This window comes from Nylanderia fulva, unplaced genomic scaffold, assembly GCF_048542155.1.
Source record: "Nylanderia fulva isolate GAGA-0341 unplaced genomic scaffold, ASM4854215v1 Scaffold69, whole genome shotgun sequence".
Classification (NCBI taxonomy): Eukaryota; Metazoa; Arthropoda; class Insecta; order Hymenoptera; family Formicidae; genus Nylanderia; species Nylanderia fulva.
In genome coordinates this window covers 343,829-362,278 of record NW_028190797.1, presented here as the reverse complement: position 1 = coordinate 362,278, position 18,450 = coordinate 343,829, and the positions used below count along the sequence as shown (strand labels likewise).

Here is an 18,450-nt window from a genome sequence, read left to right as displayed (position 1 = left end):
ATATATATAATTTTATATACATATATATATATATATATACATATATATAAAATTCGATAAAATACGCAAACGTTCGGCTCAAGCGGGATACATATTTTGTGCACTTTATGTGTATATTTGTACCCAACAATTGATCGTGCACATTCATATACACTCTATTGGATTTGCACAGCACCGATTTATCGTATCACTTGTACCGCTCTGTTCTTTGTGGTTATCGCGGTGTTAATCATCGATATTATTTTATGATTTGTCCCCGATGGAAAAATCTTTTATCCAACGTGCACGTTTGGCAGCACACACGTTTTTCTCCCTTTATCTTCCAAATCTATATTTTTCTCTGTTTCTCTCTTCCTTGTCTCGATATGCGCGAGACTGAAAAAGAACGAGAGAGAAAGAGAGAGACAAAAAGAGGCAAATAGCGGACAGTCCGTAATTTTTATCAGCAAAAGTTTCGCGCCGTTTATCCGCAATCCCAAGAGGACATTGCAGTTTTGTCTCCCTCTCTCTCTCGCTCTCTCGCATTTTCAAATCCTATTTCTCTTTACTTTTGCGGCAGCTAAAGTAGGAAGTTACAGTAGGCCAATCCTCTCTTCCCTCAGGAACTTTTCGCTCTTGCCTCGGCACAAAATAAGCTTAAGCAGAGAAATGTCGCACGACGATATCCGGAAGAGTTTCCGTTCTCGATGAATTCTATATCTTATTGTTAATAAGATGCGATATCGCATCATAATTGAAAGCCTAATAGTCATTTAATCCGTAATTACTTTTTATAAATTAATTAGTTTATATGTGCTTGTGTATGTGTGATGTGTGTGTGGTGTGTGCGTGTGGTCGCGAGTGTGTGCGTGAGCGCGTGTGTGCGTGTGCGTGTGCGTGTATGTGCGTGAGCGCGTGTGTGCGTGTGCGTGTATGTGTGTGTGTGTGTGTGTGTGTGTGTGTGTGTACACAGAATATCAGATCTTTTTATCATCTCTAATGAATCCTAAGATGTTATATAAAAAAATATATTTTTCAAACAAACAGCTTGATTTCGAAAAGGATGATCAACATTCAGATACAAACATTCATAAAATTTCAAGATTTTTTTGTTTTTTCTCTAATTTTTTAATATAAAACCGGTATATTTTCTCTAATCCCATTAACAGAAAAAATGAAAAATTTGGAACTTTACATAAATTGCAATTGTACTATAACTCAAAGGACTAGATCGCTGATATCAACTCCGGGCTCAGATTTTTAAAATTTCAAATAACAGATCAATTTTGTGCGATTTTAGTTCCGCAATATTATTAAGCATATATCTTATATATATGTATATCGAGATAGAATACGAGGTGCTATTTTTAAACTGCAAAAGATGACATTATCTGTAAGTGAAAGTATCAAGATAGAAATATCACAAAATTAAGTTTATTAATAACTGATCTTGATACGTCATATCATAAAAAAAGTTTAGTAAGAATATTAAGGATAAAATGTAACTGTTAAAAATAAAAAAGGTCGATTTTTTGCAATAAAAGTGGCTCACTTGACATAGAATATTCCATATATATGTATATAAGTATATTTACAAAAATAATCAAATTATTTTTACTTTATTATTCTGCAAAAATTTAGCAAATATTTTAATAAATAATAAATATTTTATGTTCGTGTTGATAGAAAATTCTCCTCGAAGCAAAATAATCTCTCATATTCTGTATATGTGTATACATATAGAATTTCTAAATTAATCCATCAAAATTTATTCCGAGAGTTATCTTTTCCTTGGTGAAAATATCGACTTTAACTTTTAATAATATAACCAATTAGCTGGGCGGAGAGAAAATTAAAATTTTTGTTTTAATTCAAATTTTATCTCGAAATTAAATGAAGACGGTTTCGGAGAGTAAACAACACGATCGCGAACTTCCGGATCGCGTCGTTGCAGTAGTTGCCGGCTATCCAGGGATTCACCGCGTATAATCGATTAATGATCGTCCATTGTGGATTAGTACCTCCACGCTGGGTGGTGGAGCCACAGGACGCCCGCGCGTCGGAGGGGATGCCCCGATTGAGCCTGCATTGCCACGCGGACGGATTTCCGCCGCCGCTGGTCACGTGGCGGCGCGGTAGCGGCAGAAAACCGGGCGATTATCACGACATAGCCAACCACGAGCACATGCAAGACCTGAGGATACACTCGAACGGCTCACTGGTGTTCGGTCGGGTGCAAGAGGATCATGAGGGCTTTTATCTGTGCGAGGCTATGAATGGCATCGGAGCCGGGCTCAGTAAAGTCGTTTACCTCACCGTCAATGGTACGTTTGATTTTATATTAAGTAATTTGTAGACTAAGCGCAAAATCTCGTTTCTTCATTATAACAATGGAAAAGGTTTATTCGATGGTCTCTCTTTTAAAGTTGCACGTAATATCCTTTTTATGGTCTGGTAATTGTCAAAAGAGAATTTAACAACGTGAAATGTCATTTTTTCACTACAAAAATATTATATTACATCTTCCAATTGTCATTTGCAGTTAATGAAAAATATACTTCAATGCGCTAACTAAAGCTTTGCGAGACAAAAGTATCCCTCTTTTTCTCTCGAAAATTTCTTTCAGAAGAACTAGTTTCCTCTAATTGGCAATTAACTCTAATTGGATTTCGAAGATGCTTCACGTATTATCAACAGTGTGACGATTGACCCATGTAGTCAATTAGAGCTTTATCCCTTTGAGGCAATGGAAAAATATTTTCTCATAAAATAATCAAATTGCCTAAATACTTCCTCCGCAGAACGCAGATCTCTCTTAGTTTTCAGAGCAAACATTAACGGTGACAGTAATTTAATATAATACATTTTTTTCAATAATATGAGAAATTAAAAGCTTCGTGTAAATTTTTTTATAATCTCTTCATTACTTTTACATTCTAAACTTTCAAATATTATGTATATTTTGATTGTATGAAAGTAATTATAATTATTAACTAATTATTATAAATATTGCGATTTTGAGTTACACAATTGTGAAACTAAATTTGTATTTTTTTTCAGAAGAAGAAAAATAAAAAAATTTTTTAAATTATCGATAGCACGGTAAAGTTGATACCTACTTCAAACTTTAAAATGCTATTTCAATTTTTTGATTATGATGATTTTTTGCCGAGTATAAACATTATTTAAAAAAAATACAGCTTTAGTTTATTGTGTAATTTAGTTAAAAATATTGTAGGAAATTTTTTAAAATAGCATTTTGTAAGCAAAATATTGTAGTTTATGAAACTCGAATTGAATTTTTTGAGACATTTTTTATCGAACATCAAAAATACGTAATTTTAAAAAACAGAACTGTGTATTTTTTAAAGCACATAATAAGGAAGATAAAAAATTTTTAAACTACCGAGAGCGTATTAAAGTTAAAATTTTAAAATATTCAAAATGTTTTTTTTAATTTTATGCCTACAATAATTTTTTGCCGAGTTTGAAAATAGCCTATAAATATGAAAAGCGTTCCCTATTTTTTAGTAGTGTATTATATACACTACTAATTGTAAATGTATTATATACACTACTAAATAAAAAATTGTGTGACTTATACAAATTTAGATAGACTTATAAAAATACATTTCCATTACTTCTTTTGTTCCTTGTCTGATCAAACCTATAGTTTTCTACTAGCACCGTAATAAGAAAAGTTTTATCAAGAAGCAGAACCTTGTTTAATTATCCTGAGTTACAGTCTGTGATAACATAATATGTTTCAACATCTGTTGTGCATCTTGGAGATGACAATTCACCTTTATATCCAATATGCATTATTTTTTAATTGCACAGTTCCCGCGCATTTTGTGGAAAAACATCGCAATCAGACCGCGAGACTAGGCTCGAACGCTTCGCTACGCTGCGAGGCAAAAGGCGATCATCCTTTGAAAATAGCCTGGAAGAAGGCCGGCTCCCAATTGGATCCGAAACTTCCCGACTATCGTTATACTCTGAAAGAGGACAATACCACCGATGGTGTCGTCAGCGTTCTCGGTTTCATCAGTACTAGTCGCGAAGATAGCGGAAGATACTTTTGTATCGCATCTAACACTTACGGCCGCGACGAGATGACAATTCACCTTTATATCCAAGGTGCGTAAACGGCTGACAAATTCTCATCAAAACATATGTCCTCTCACAAAGAAAATTGTCGACATCACATCACAAAATTGTAGCAGGAATTGACACATATGTACACTGAAAAAAATGTATTCTCCTTTTACAAATGTGCCATTTATTTTTAGAGTATTCTGTTTTAAAATAAGCATTAAAAGGATCCTCTTTCATTTTAAGAGAGGAATTCTTTAACGATTAGTATCAGATATTCTTAATTTATAAAAATATAGATGTGTGTGAAATTGGGTGGGTTTATTTTTATATTAACAAAAAAGTACATTATTTCACAGCACACAGGTAGATTATAAAAATAAACCATAAAGAAAGATATAGCTAGACATGGTACATATAGACTGAACATGAGAGCTGGATCCCGAATGATTAAATTATATTACACGTTACTTACTCCTGCTGAACACTTCTCTTAAGTCGTTCAAGTCTTCTTTTTTAAATCACTTATTAACTTTTCTCATCCAGTCTTCTAATAAATTAAACCATTCAGTGACGAACACTACACTGCACTGTAAATTACAATTACTATCTAATAGCTTATTGTTAGTTTACACCGACACTTCAATACGTATACTTAATATTACACTGGTCAATCATAGCTATTTCACTAAAGAATGGATGACTATATGATAGCTAGTACAGTACTTCGTTAGTTCGTGTATTATCGACGTACATTAAACCAATTATATATGTTGCTGCAACATGATCATGCATGATCATGTAACCTCAAATAAATGGTCCGCATAAAAGAAACGTATGATGGTTTGTTATTAACCAAAAATATGTATTCTTAGTTTTATAGACTGTTCGACAAACACTTAAGAATATCTGTTAAAAGGAATTTTATAGTCCTCTTTTACTTCAAGAATACAATTTTTTCGGTGTACAGAAAGAAATTGAACAACACTTACGCGCAGAGATGAGAGATGATAGAAATAATAACGATACTAATAAATTGACATTGTGTTGCGATGATAATAATCATTTGCGCGTTGTTGAGCAGATTATCACTGGAGAGTATGAAATTATTGCAAAGCGTACTATCGCAATGATACCTTCGGGGCATCGGATGTTTGTGCATAATGCTATTTCACTGAACGTAATTATCGTAATGTATACAGGCACTCGACAACGCGCGTCCATTTAATTTAATGTACGTTCGCACAAGTACGCGCGCGACGAGAGAGAGATGAGCCAGCTACATGTTCTCTAAAATGAGAGATACGCTTCGAGCGAACGTATTGCGCCGGATAACCCGGTGAAATATGCATAATGTGGAACGCGACAATCGTACCATAACCGAAAATTATTCCATTGGATGTGACGCGCGCTGACGCTCTGTTCCGGAATTAGGCGAAAATTTTCAACTAATTACCGAACTCTAATTTCGCGTAATGAAATGTTTTAAATAGAGCGCGTGGCGAAAATTGGATATGACTAATGTGACTAATGTGATTTAAAAATCGCAGATTAAATGCTGAAATGTTGACGTATTCTATTGTGTACGTATGTAAAGCTTCTATTAAAATAAGATTATAAAATTAAGAATAACGAAATGTATATTCTTAATATATCTTCTTTAATATTGTTGGCCTGTGTCGATCATAAGCGCTCTATTTTTACTGTCCATAAATTGCTTGATAGGGTCTTCTTGCTATCAAGTGCTTAAATATTTGATTTACACTCAAAAATAGACTTTAAAATAGAAGACACGTAGCAGAAACGCATTTAAACACATCCGTACTTGTTCAAGGATTACAACGGACTCTCCAATCCGAGTTCACCTATGCTAGTATATATAACATATACAATATATAACATATAAGTATATATAACATATATAAATATAAGAAAGAAGAGTGGTCGATATACCTGTATATTAACAATAAAAACGTACATCACAAAACAATATTTTGAATATCGCAAAATTTATAGTGTGTCAAGACTACAAAATTATATCGATATTGAATATAGAACCGCCAGACTTCCCACGGAATCTTCACGTGATCGAAAAAGGCAGTCGTCATATCAATCTGGGCTGGACGACCAGTCAAGATGGGAACAGTCCGATTACCCAATACATAATCGAGTATAAAACCGAGTCAGGTAAGTGTATTTATATTCGTATATTTGTAATCGATTTGACTAAAAGAATCGAGTAAGTCTTTTAATTATAAGACATAATACGCTATGCAGTTAGGTAAACATTAATAAAAACAAGAAGTATAAAAGAACAGCAATATCATATATCTTCATAATGTCGTACACTTGTATTTCTCTACTAGTAAATGTTGCACTCTCTTAAAAACTGTCTTAATTGCTTCTCCTTTATGAAAGATAACATTAATCTAGTTGTGGAAGTGAACGAAGTAGTCAGTTTATCAGTGTAAATTATTTCAGTTTTGGTTTCAAAAAAATTTTGCATATTTAGGTTTGCGTATGTATTAAAGTAGATGTTTATAAAAAAATACGTGAAAGTATTTTTTTAACATACATGCAATTTGTATGTTATATGTTTTTAAAATTTTATTAATATAAGTTAAATTGTAGAGTTGTATGTTTTGAACCACTCACATTTTCAACGATGAAGGATGACGCTGATTCATTTTACTTTGCACTCTGTCCGATTTTCATTTGTTTTTAACTATTCAACATCACCTAATTTTTAATTGTATGTGTCAAATTTTTCAAGTTTTTTTTTACGCTGAAGATGGTCTCACAACAAACCGAAACATATGTACTACGATAATTAAAATGAATTTACTTAGTTTTTTCTACTTACATGTATTTATATTAATTAACTGTTTTTTTATTTTTGCATCCAACTTTCTGCGCTGGTTTAATACTGTTAATTTTAATTAACAATAACTTTAATTTTTTGATAAGAATTCCTAATTGTCGCCAGACACAAATTAAAAAACTAAATATTTTTCGACCGATACTGGTCAATTACTGTTTATTTGTGATTAATCAAATTAATCAAAAACGATATAATGTTCTCAATATCGGAAATTATAATTTTTTATGCTTTTACTTAAGAAAAAAGGAATAATAATATTATCAAAAAAAGTCTTGTTTATTAATTACAATTAGAAATGCATATAAACTACGTCATTAATCTGATTTTTATTTTCTAAAAAAATGTTTAAATATAAGACTTCAACAAATTTCTATATTAGGCAATCTTATATATAGACACACTTCCCTTAATTATAAAAATCTATTAATTATAAATATTCAGATTCATATCAAAGAAATGAAATCTCCGCGAAATGATGACGTTCAATTTTGCAGAGGTATGGCACGACCACACATTTCATACAACGGTGCCGGGCACACGTGCTCGCGGCCACGTGAGCGGCCTGCGGCCTGCTGTCACTTATCAGTTCCGGATGTACGCGGACAACGAACTGGGTCGGAGTCAGGCGAGCGACGTAGGTATCGTAGGCCAGAGCTCGGGCAGCATGACATTTACAAGTCAAATTCCGCATTCGTCGACGCTCGTTTCGTCGCCGACACCTCCCACCGGCCTTCCCTTTCTGTGGCTCATTCTCGCTTACCCCGAGAATTAAAACAATTGGGACACCGGTGTGTAACCGAGCTCTCGATCGATATTCCCGCGCGCGTAAAAAAAACTATCTCATCCCGAAACGAATCCCTTTCTTTGTCCGTCACCTCTTGGATGGACCGCATTGTTGGCCTGGATTTAAATGCGCCGCATTGCTCCTTCAGGCATATCAATTCACTTCTTTTTCTTTTTACGAAGAAGAATTCGCGCGATTAAAGAAACAGGTTGCAGTATTTCCGGCATGATGCGACGCTTTGAAGCGAGATATCGAACGAATCCTACAAAAAATACTTGAAAAAATTGTATTCTCATTTTAAGATATTGTCGCACTTATTTTTAGGATACTCTAAAATATAATGTATAAAAATATAGACAAAATGGGATTTATTTTAGGCGTAATCCGATAGCCCACACTGCTAATTGGCTAGTTGGACACTAAGATTCTGTAATTAAACCGTGCTGGTTACTCTGGTTACTTTTTCGAACCCACATAGCACAAAATTTTTCAGAAACTTATTCGCAAAATTGTTTCATATATGTTTTAGATAGGTGAAAATGTCCGCTATTTTTTATAAATATATATTTATATATTATGCGAAAGATTGCACAAACGTTTCAAATGTTACGTTTTTATGTTATGTTTTTTTAGATGTTCTACTGACGTTTTTGTATTGTTTAGAAACTATTTTAAAACTTTGAAATGTTTCTGTTGAGCTTTGTGCTGTGTGAAATATATACTAAATGAAGAGAACCCTTCTACTTATATGTTTACGTTAACAAAAAAGTACATTATTTTATGCAATACACAAACAAAGAAGACTATAAACTACTGAATGATTAAATTAGGTTATGTTATACGTTATTTACTCGTTAATACTTAAAGTCATTAAAGTCTTCTTTCTCAAAGCCAATTATTAATTTTATCTATTTTTTTATAATAAAATAAAATCATTCAGTGATTCAAACACTGAACTGTACTGTGAACTGTACTTAAAGTCATTAAAGTCTTCTTTCTCAAAGCCAATTATTAATTTTATCTATTTTTTTATAATAAAATAAAATCATTCAGTGATTCAAACACTGAACTGTACTGTGAATTGTAATATAACCGTATCTGCGTTACTGCAATATAATCATATGGCTGCGTTCCGAAATATTCATTACTAGTGCTGAAAATCTATAGTACGTGACGTAAACTGTATAGAATTTCAATACTGGCAATGAATATCGGAACGCAGCCCATATAATACCAAATAAAGAGTTCTTATAAAAAAACATATCGTTTGTTAATTACAAAGAATATATTCCTGGTTTTAAAAAATATTTTAGAAACACTTAAGGATATCTGTTAAGAAGAATTTTATAGTATACAATCCTGTTACTTGGAGAATACAATTTTTTCGGTGTTTAATAGAAATCCATAAGACTGATACATGGCGATAAAAGTTCATGATATATCGGATTCAGTCGTTTTATTAAAAAACTATTTTTGTTTTTTTTTTTTCGATAGATTTTAGAAACAACAACAGAAGGGGAGAAGCCAGGTGGACCGCCGCGAAATCTCAAAGTGGATCCCATCAGCTCGACCGAATTCAACGTCACCTGGGATCCGCCCGATCATGATTTATGGAACGGCGAGATACTCGGTTATCACGTCGGCTACAAGGAACACAGGTAACGACCGAAAACGGCGCCGTTATTTTAACGACGCGTCCCGACTGATAGGAGTTTGTGTTTCCTCACTAATACATACATACATACAGACAACTGTCAGAACTCCAACTTCCTGGATCTCGTCCATAGAGCTGATACCATAGAATTCACGCGCCATTAATAAACGACGAGCTATCTCGGGGTCAGTTATTTATTCGCTTACGGCAACGCTGACAAATCCTCGAAAAACTTTACGTTGTTTTTTCATATTTGTTTTTTCTGCATTTTGTTGTACGGCTTTAGCGCGCTGTAATATTACAAACTATAGATACATGTGAATCGATCAATTTTTTCATTATTTAAATTTATCCTTATTAAAATCACTTCAATATATATATATATATATATATATATATATATATATATTTATATAAATTTATTTTTTTTTAAATTTTACTACTATAATTTGTTCTTCAGATATTTATTTATTTCATTATTTTTTCATTTATGTATTTCATTATCTTTTTATTTTATTTTATTCATTTTAATTTTTTATTTTATTTTTTTCATTCAATTTTCACTTTATTCAATAATATATTATACTTTCAAGCTGCCTATAATTCCCGACAAAATGAATAAATAAAACTAAATTATTCATTTTAAATTGTGTAATAATACAGTAAATATAAATTTAAGTTTAATATGTATCAAAAAAATAGTCACTTGAATATTATATTACATACAATTTATACACACATTCTCATTATATTTTATGTTATAACATATATATTCTAGAAAAATCATTTAAGAGATAAAATTACTGATCTTTGTGAGTTGACGTTTTATTTTAATATTTTTTGTTATAACTGGATTTAACAAAGTTACTTTAGATGATTTATAATTCATGACAGAATTTAGAACAGAATTTTATTTAAAATTTTTAAAATTATTGTATATGTATGTGCAGGTCTGTCATGTCATATTATAAATATAATTAGAAATAAGACAAAATTTTTGTATTACACAAATCACAAATTCGATTTATAACTACAGAACGCATCATGCCATGCAATTCTAGTATCGATTATAGTAATATCCATAATTATAGGAAAAAATATCCGTTAAAAATTGATAGATCTTTAATAATCTAATTAGGATTACATAAGACTTTATTTACGAGCGATAATAGATGAAAATTATATTTTATAGTATTCTAATATAAATACATGGTAGGTATACCTATATAAATATCGAGGACGATACGTTTCGACATTTACTTGTGTTTTTTCAATCGTTAAATTAATCAATATAACAATTTGTCAATTTTAATTAGCGGTTGTAGTCGGAAAATTTGTATTCTTCTTATTGATTAACACGGTGTAGTCGGAAGATTAATTAGTCGATATTTAGGTGCGGCTTTGCCTGTATACATGTTGTTCTGCTAAGAGATGTTACTAAATGTAGCTTAATAATCTAATTCGTAACTTTCACAAAATTTTTAATTATAAATATTTGATCAATCATAGTCGACACAAAAAATTCCTTTCGAAATTTGAAAATCCCAACAATGTACTTAATTTTAATATAATAAAAAAACGCTAACATGTCGCATAACATAACAATCTAAAATACGTTAAAATAGTCCATTATATGCGACATCAACCACAAATTTTCCAAAATGTGATAAAACACTTTTAAAAACGGATCGTATTCAATATCAAAAAGACTACAAGCGATGGTTTTATTTTTTTAAACTGTGTTATAGACCTTCTAAAAAAGGAACTTTATACGAGACATAATAAACTCAAAATAGAATTTTGCCTCTTTTATTTATTTTGCAGATTACAGTTAGTTTGAAGTTAAAATATAATGAAAAAAAAATATCTGAAGAACAATTATAGGTAGTGGATTTTAAAAGTTTGCATCACATTATTTTCTCTCTATCAAGTTTGTATGTGCATACATATCTATACATATATCACGTTTGCTGTATAAATCTATATGATAATAGTTTTACATTTTTCCCTTGTAATCTAATAATAAGATCTCCAAAAGTTTGTCTAGAGAGTTTAGGGTTCAAACGAGACACTTGACACTCTCCTAGCAAAACTAATTAATCACATCAGCCAGGTGTAACGAACACTTTCGCGAAATTTCAGGTTGGGGGCGGAGCAGTACACGTACAAAACCGTGGAAAGACGGATCTCGACGGCGAGCGTCGCTCTCGGTCTAGCAAGAACGTCCATGCCCGGACGGCAGCATCACTTGACGAACTTGAAGAAGTTCACGCGTTACAGTGTGGTCGTTCAAGCGTTCAACGCCCTCGGTCCCGGTCCTATGACGCAGGAAGTTGTGGCGTCAACACTCGAAGATGGTGAGTGACACTGCGTGAAAAACACGACCGATATCCATCTCCGAGTTTGAAGATTCAGACTCCATTTTCCATATTGACCAGTTTAGAATTTAAAACAGTCTACTGAAAACGTTTGTCTTTCGAATCTACATAATGGTATCAAATCAATATCGTTTAAATCATTTAATATTATCCTATAAGACTTAATTTCATCCTATAATGAAGCGGTCGAAGTACATTTTATCTCTTCTATAATAAAAGTATATAAATTCTGTCGCGAGAGAATCGATGAAAATAATAATATATTTCGAACACGAACCTATACGCGAATGTAATCTAATCTAATATTCGCAAGCTTAAGATCGAACGTTCGATTAAGCGAGTCCTTTCGTCTAGAGGTCTATTTTCGCGTCGCGAATCTCTTCAAGAATTCATGAATGGAATAATATTCGCACCTCTCTCGCGAGCCTATCGCGAATTCCGGTCATGAATACCGACCTTGCGGTCGCGCGACTTCCAGCATAAATAATAAATTCAGATGCGGCATCTCCTCTCCCCGCATGCATTCACGAATAACTTCTTTAATCCTGTCCTCGTCGGATCCTCGCGCCGAACTCGACGAAACTTTCAAGTGCACTCTGATATTTTCGATCCCCCTTTCTCGACGATGGCATCGAACCCCTTTAACTTTTCGTGCGAATACGTTTTTGAAATATTCCATGCATACAGTCATGTTGCTCTCGAATATGCCATCGACCTTTTAAATGCGACACGTTTTATGAGTTGTATCGTCCACATATTTCTCAGATTATTGAAATCGTAAAAATATTTCCAGTTTAGAGTCATAATTTTTTTACTGAAACTATAATCTATACGAACGAACATCCATCGCTATATGCGGGTGAGTCAAAAGTATATGTGTATGTTTTAAAAATTTGTGAACGTGTATAAAAAAGAATAACAAATGTTCATATGAACATATCGTAAATGCTGCGTTATCGAAATAAAATGGACATAAATCAGCAATATTACAACGATTTATTTGAACGCGTAAAAAATCGTTTTTTTTTTTGTAGATATTTTATGATACCTTAAATCGTTCCAGTCCCGAGCAGTCCTCCGCAAGACGTGCGTTGCACCGCGCTTTCGTCGACATCCTTGCAAGTCTCCTGGGACTCTCCGCCTGACTCTAGTCTGAACGGGGTCTCGAGAGGTTACAAGGTCATGTGGGAGAGCACAGACGCGCTGGCGGAGTCAACCAAACCAGAAATGAAGATCACCAACGCTCTGACGGTGATGATCCACTGGACTTGAGAAATACATGAACTATTCGGTCCAGGTCCTGGCTTTCACCAGAGCGGGCGACGGTGTCGCCTCATCGCCGCTGTATTGTGTAACAGAGGAGGACTTGCCGGAAGCGCCGGCCAACATCAAGGCTGTCGCCAGCTCGGCCTCGTCCGTCATCGTCTCGTGGCAACCGCCCCAAAAGAGCAACGGCAATCTTACCGCCTATAATGTGCATATTCGAGGATTGGGACCGGAAAGTAAATGGCACAGGAGAACCCTGCCACCGTATCAAACCAATTACCAAGCGGAGGATCTGCACAAAAGGAGCCAGTACGAATTCACCGTCGCGGCGGTCACCTCGGTCGGCGAAGGCTCCCAGACCTCGTCCGTCACAATCTCACCCTCCAGTGAAGGTAAAAAAATGCAAAGAAATTATCTTCTGGGGGATGCCGGAGACGGTCTGTCTTATCGACCGAATGCGAATATTGATTTTGGGATATCTTTATTGATTATACAGATCAATAAATCCTTTTCCACGATTAAAGTACTTATAAAAATGGACCGAGTTAGCTATAATTCCATATACAGTATAAACCATATAAAAATAAAAAATTAGTTTTGTTATCGACTTCTTTTGTGTCAGTTCGTAACAATATTTATTTAATAAAAAAAAGTTCTGTAGTTTGCCTGTTCATAAGATATATAGCTCGCGCAATAAGAATAACATGAAAGAATATTAGTGAACAATTAGAAGTGAGATTACAAATCTAATAAAAAAGTTATAATTAATATTCACGCATATATAAATTTTCACGCATATGTGTGTGTATATGCATGTGTATATGTGTATATGTGCGTTTATGTGTGATGCTAATCTATCGAAATTCAGTCGGTAAGACAGACCGTCTCCGGCATTCCCTTAAGGGGATGCCGGATGTCTGTTTTATCGATCAGATGATTATAGATTTTTCTGCACCGAAATCTTTTTATTGGTTTAATAAAATAATAAATAATGAGAATACTTATTGAATCAGCTCTTTTAATTTTTAAAGCCACAATCTCCACTTGATTCCTCTCGACCAATAGAGCCAAACGCGATGTTATTGCGACAATTATGAAAGAAAGAACATTTGAAGAGGAATTTGAATCCTATGGTTGGGATCTCAAAAATTCCCCCTGTTCCTTCTCTTAACATCCCCTGTAAAGAAATAGGCGAGAAAAATATTGGTCCGAAAGTCGGCTGAATCGGGACACGAACCCGAAGACCTTCCGCTTGCCGGGCGACTGCTCTTCCAACTGAGCTATTCAGACACTTACGAATAAATACTTTTCTCAATGTTTATACCCCCCACCCACCCAAAGCGTCGTAATTAGGTCCAGACGCGACGAACAATAATGAGAATACTTATTGAGTCAGCTCTTTTAATTTTTAAAGCCACAATCTCCACTTGATTCCGGTCCCGATTCAGCCGACTTTCGGACCAATATTTTTCTCGCCTATTTCTTTACAGGGGATGTTAAGAGAAGGAACAGGGGGAATTTTTGAGATCCCAACCATAGGATTCAAATTCCTTTTCAAAAGTTCTTTCTTTCATAATTGTCGCAATAACATCGCGTTTGGCTCTATTGGTCGAGAGGAATCAAGTGGAGATTGTGGCTTGAAAAATAATAAATGCTTTTCCACAATTAAAACACGTACAGAAACAAAGTGGGAACTTACTGATTTTATGTTAAAAACAAGAAAAAATTTAAAAACTAAAATTTCTTTATCGACTTCTGTCGTCAGGTCGAAAAAAATAATTGTTTAATTAAAAGTTCTGCTGTTTGTACGTACAAAATAAGATAGGTTCCGACTAGAAATTGAATGAAGAAGTATTAGTATATTTTTAGATATAAGTTTAAAAACCTAATAAATAAGAAAAAACGGTGCAGAAAATTTTCACGCATATGTGTTGTATACGTGCATATGTTTAGACATGTGTGGTGCTAACCTATCATGTGTATATGTGTATACGTGCATATGTTTAGATATGTGTGGTGTTAACCTATCGGAGTTCGGCCGTCTCTCCGGCATCCCATCATTAATATACAGCCAATGAATTCTCTTACTTTAAAGGGATGCTGTCTTAGTTCTGTTTTACCGACTTTGAGTTCAAGAGAATTAATCTTTTTAATTATTTTAAAATTCTCCACAATTAAAGTACTGATAATAATGAACGGGGAGCGCTGTTCAGCAATTAATTTTTGCTGTTTTATGCCTAGACATCGATTCCGTACGCAAATATACATACATTTAATTCAAGTACGAATATTTTCATACAGACTCCTATATAATCTTATTTTTATTAATTCTATTATTCTTTCATGTCTCTATTAGGAACGTCATATTTTGTGCACGCACAAACTGCAGAATTTTTGTATTAAATAAGTATTATGAACTGATGCAAGAGGCCGATAAAAAGACTAATTTTTTAACTTTTATTATCTTTTTATATGAAATTACAGCGTTCATTATTATCAGTACTTTAATTGTGAAGAAGGATTTTTTAATCTGTATAACCAATAAAAATATTAGCCCTTGAACTCAAAGTCGGTAAAACGGACGTGGTCAGCATCCCCTAAGAGCAGAATCTTCTAAAGATTAGCATTAGATATTCTTAATTTATAAAAATGCAGACGAAATTAAATTTATTTTTACATTAACAAAAATAAAATACATTAGTTTACACATAGCACACAGACAAAGAAAGATAGTATTGATACCGTACACGTAGAGTGAGCATAGGACATAGAACCTTAAGTACTGAATAATTAAATTAGATTATTTTGCTCGTTACGGGAGAGATCCAAATATACAATGCAATTGGATACAACTACTCGACTTATTGTTAGGATAACTAACATTGACCAATCAAAAAAAAATCTGTGTTCAATTGTTTAATAAACAATGTGTTTAATTGGGCGCCATCCTTTTTACTTCCTCGTAAATACTTCTCTTGAATTATTCAAATCTTTTCTTTCGAGTCAATTATTAACTTCATCAATTCTTCTAATTAACTAAAACCAATTCAATGATAAACACTACACTGTATTGTAAATTTGCAACAGTATACCTATAATCATATACATTGCTACAATATTATATATCGCCTATATAACACCAATGAAACAATTTACATAAAACGACATCTAATCGTTGTTATTAACAAAGAAATTTTAGATATTTTATATAAACCGTTAGTATAAAAGAGAGAAATAGCGGATATTTTTTATTAAAAAATTTGACAACACGATCAATTTACAAAAGGACACAGACAGTTTGACTAATATTTATGACAAAATAATAAAGGTCGTCTAACATAATTTAGCGGTTTCACGGTTATTTTCTGACAATCTTTCGTAATGACATGATGTTCTTTTTTTTTACTTATTGACGGATTATTACATATGAAAAAGCGTTCGCATTATTATCATAATTGTAAGTACTTTTTAATTCTACTAAAAAATTTAAGCATTTGTATCTTATTGTATATGTATGATTTTTAGTGTATTTTACTTGAAAAGGACCACAACCACATGGTTAAAACGTCATATTTTTAAAGAAATGAATAATTGATAGTTTGATTAATAAATCAAAGCCTATATTAACAAAAAATATATTCTTAGTTTTAGTTGGAAGATCTTCTAGAAATAAAATATCTGTCAAGCAGGATATAGTTTTCTTACTTCAAGAATACAATTTTTAAGTATGTAATCTTTTATTTATAATCGCCGAGTAATGATGTCGATATAATCGACTCGTAATATAATTGTATATTCGTAATACAATTAGAAAATTGTACAAAAATGCGAGTGATTGATACATCAAAAATTCGCCCCAGTCACGAAACTTTTAGTTGCCAAAGTTATTTTTTGATACAAATTGGACTAGTTATAAAAGTTACATCCGTTAATTCCATTCGGATAAACATCCGTTTTCGCGAGCTAAGTGAATTGTCTGCAGGCGACTAGAGTAACAAAATACCGAGTGTTTATGTTTGTTAATGAGAGACATGCCTTTTATTTCTCCTTTAGTCCTGAAAGTTTTTCGCAAACTTTAAATCTTCTCCATCAGAAGAAATATTTTCTTGAATTTGTCCCGCGGTTGATATAAGCTAACTTCCAATTAAGTGACCGTGTTTATCGTATTTATTCAGCTTTTTCTTCCCAAGGAGTAAGGTTTTCGTTTCATATACTTTATTACAGTTCGTGCCGCCATATATTCATTCGGTACCGTACTTGTTGTACCGTGGAAGCAAGACGTGATGTTGCCCTGCGAAAGTGTGGGCAAGCCATCTATTATCTGGAAGCAATGGGGTCAAATAGTCAAGCCATCTGCCAGAGTGTCCCTCCATATCAATGGATCCTTGCAAATTGTTGATCTCCATCGAGAGGACAGCGGAAATTATACTTGCTTCGTGGAGAATCGCCACGGTTCTGATCAGATAACTCATCGTTTAACCGTACAAGGTAAATGCTGGTTAATTTCTGTGAAATAATCACGCATGCAAAGCTTATAAGATGAAGAATGAAATAGAACGGATAGTTTTTCTTTTGGTTGATGTATGTATTTATAAACTTCAAAAATATAGTTATTTAAAATCAGATAAATCATTTTAAAGCTTTTGCATACTCACCACAGCTATTTTGACGTCAGAAGCGAGAAAATATACCATGAAAATTCTTGCGATTTACGTTAAAATAAAAAAGTTTTTCAATAAAATAGCATTTGAAATCGATAGAACAGACATGTAAAATATACTGAAAACTCTCCTTTTGTTTGGATATTCAATAAATAACATACATATATGTCGAATTGAATTGAGCCTAACCAAGGACGAAAATCAACTGTTTGACAGGTATCGAAATTAAATAAATATTTGCTTTCACATATTAAATTATGCCAAAATGGGAGTCTTCGGTATATTTTAACATCACGACAATTATTTTAAACATAAAAACACTGCATTAAAATGAAAAATAACGTTGTAAGTCGCACAAATAATTTAGCTTTCTAAAATGTCATTTATGGTATTTATGGTCATTTATGGTCATTTATTAATAAACAAAATCGTATTATTTATTAATTATATTATTTTGATTCATTATTGTACATCTTTTATCGATAAAACAATATAGAATTTTATTTCCACCATTTTTAATTATAATAAGTCGTCACTGTCAACGCGGACTTGGCGATTGAGTATGCAGTAGTCTTAAGTAATCCTGTACTATCCTTTATCAAAACTGTTTTACTACTTTATGTATTTTGCATTGTCATATCATGTTTGAAAAAGAGGAGAACATCTCAAAACAGTTTTTTCTCAAGGAACTTACAATCGGCGATCGTAATGTGCCTACAAGACACGATCCTTAAATCAATATTGTCTCGCTT

General features: G+C 33.0%; 1 protein-coding gene across 1 annotated transcript in view; it reads left to right on the top strand.

The window, feature by feature from the left end:
* LOC114942144 (cell adhesion molecule Dscam2) overlaps nucleotides 1–18,450 on the top strand; it is a 250,788-nt gene that overhangs the window by 222,784 nt on the left and 9,554 nt on the right. Inside the window, 9 exon segments of the mRNA XM_085488400.1 lie at nucleotides 1,998–2,303; nucleotides 3,820–4,119; nucleotides 6,130–6,261; nucleotides 7,450–7,589; nucleotides 9,234–9,397; nucleotides 11,536–11,750; nucleotides 12,835–13,034; nucleotides 13,036–13,429; nucleotides 17,262–17,525. Of these exon segments, the coding sequence (XP_085344526.1) occupies nucleotides 1,998–2,303; nucleotides 3,820–4,119; nucleotides 6,130–6,261; nucleotides 7,450–7,589; nucleotides 9,234–9,397; nucleotides 11,536–11,750; nucleotides 12,835–13,034; nucleotides 13,036–13,429; nucleotides 17,262–17,525 (2,115 nt within the window).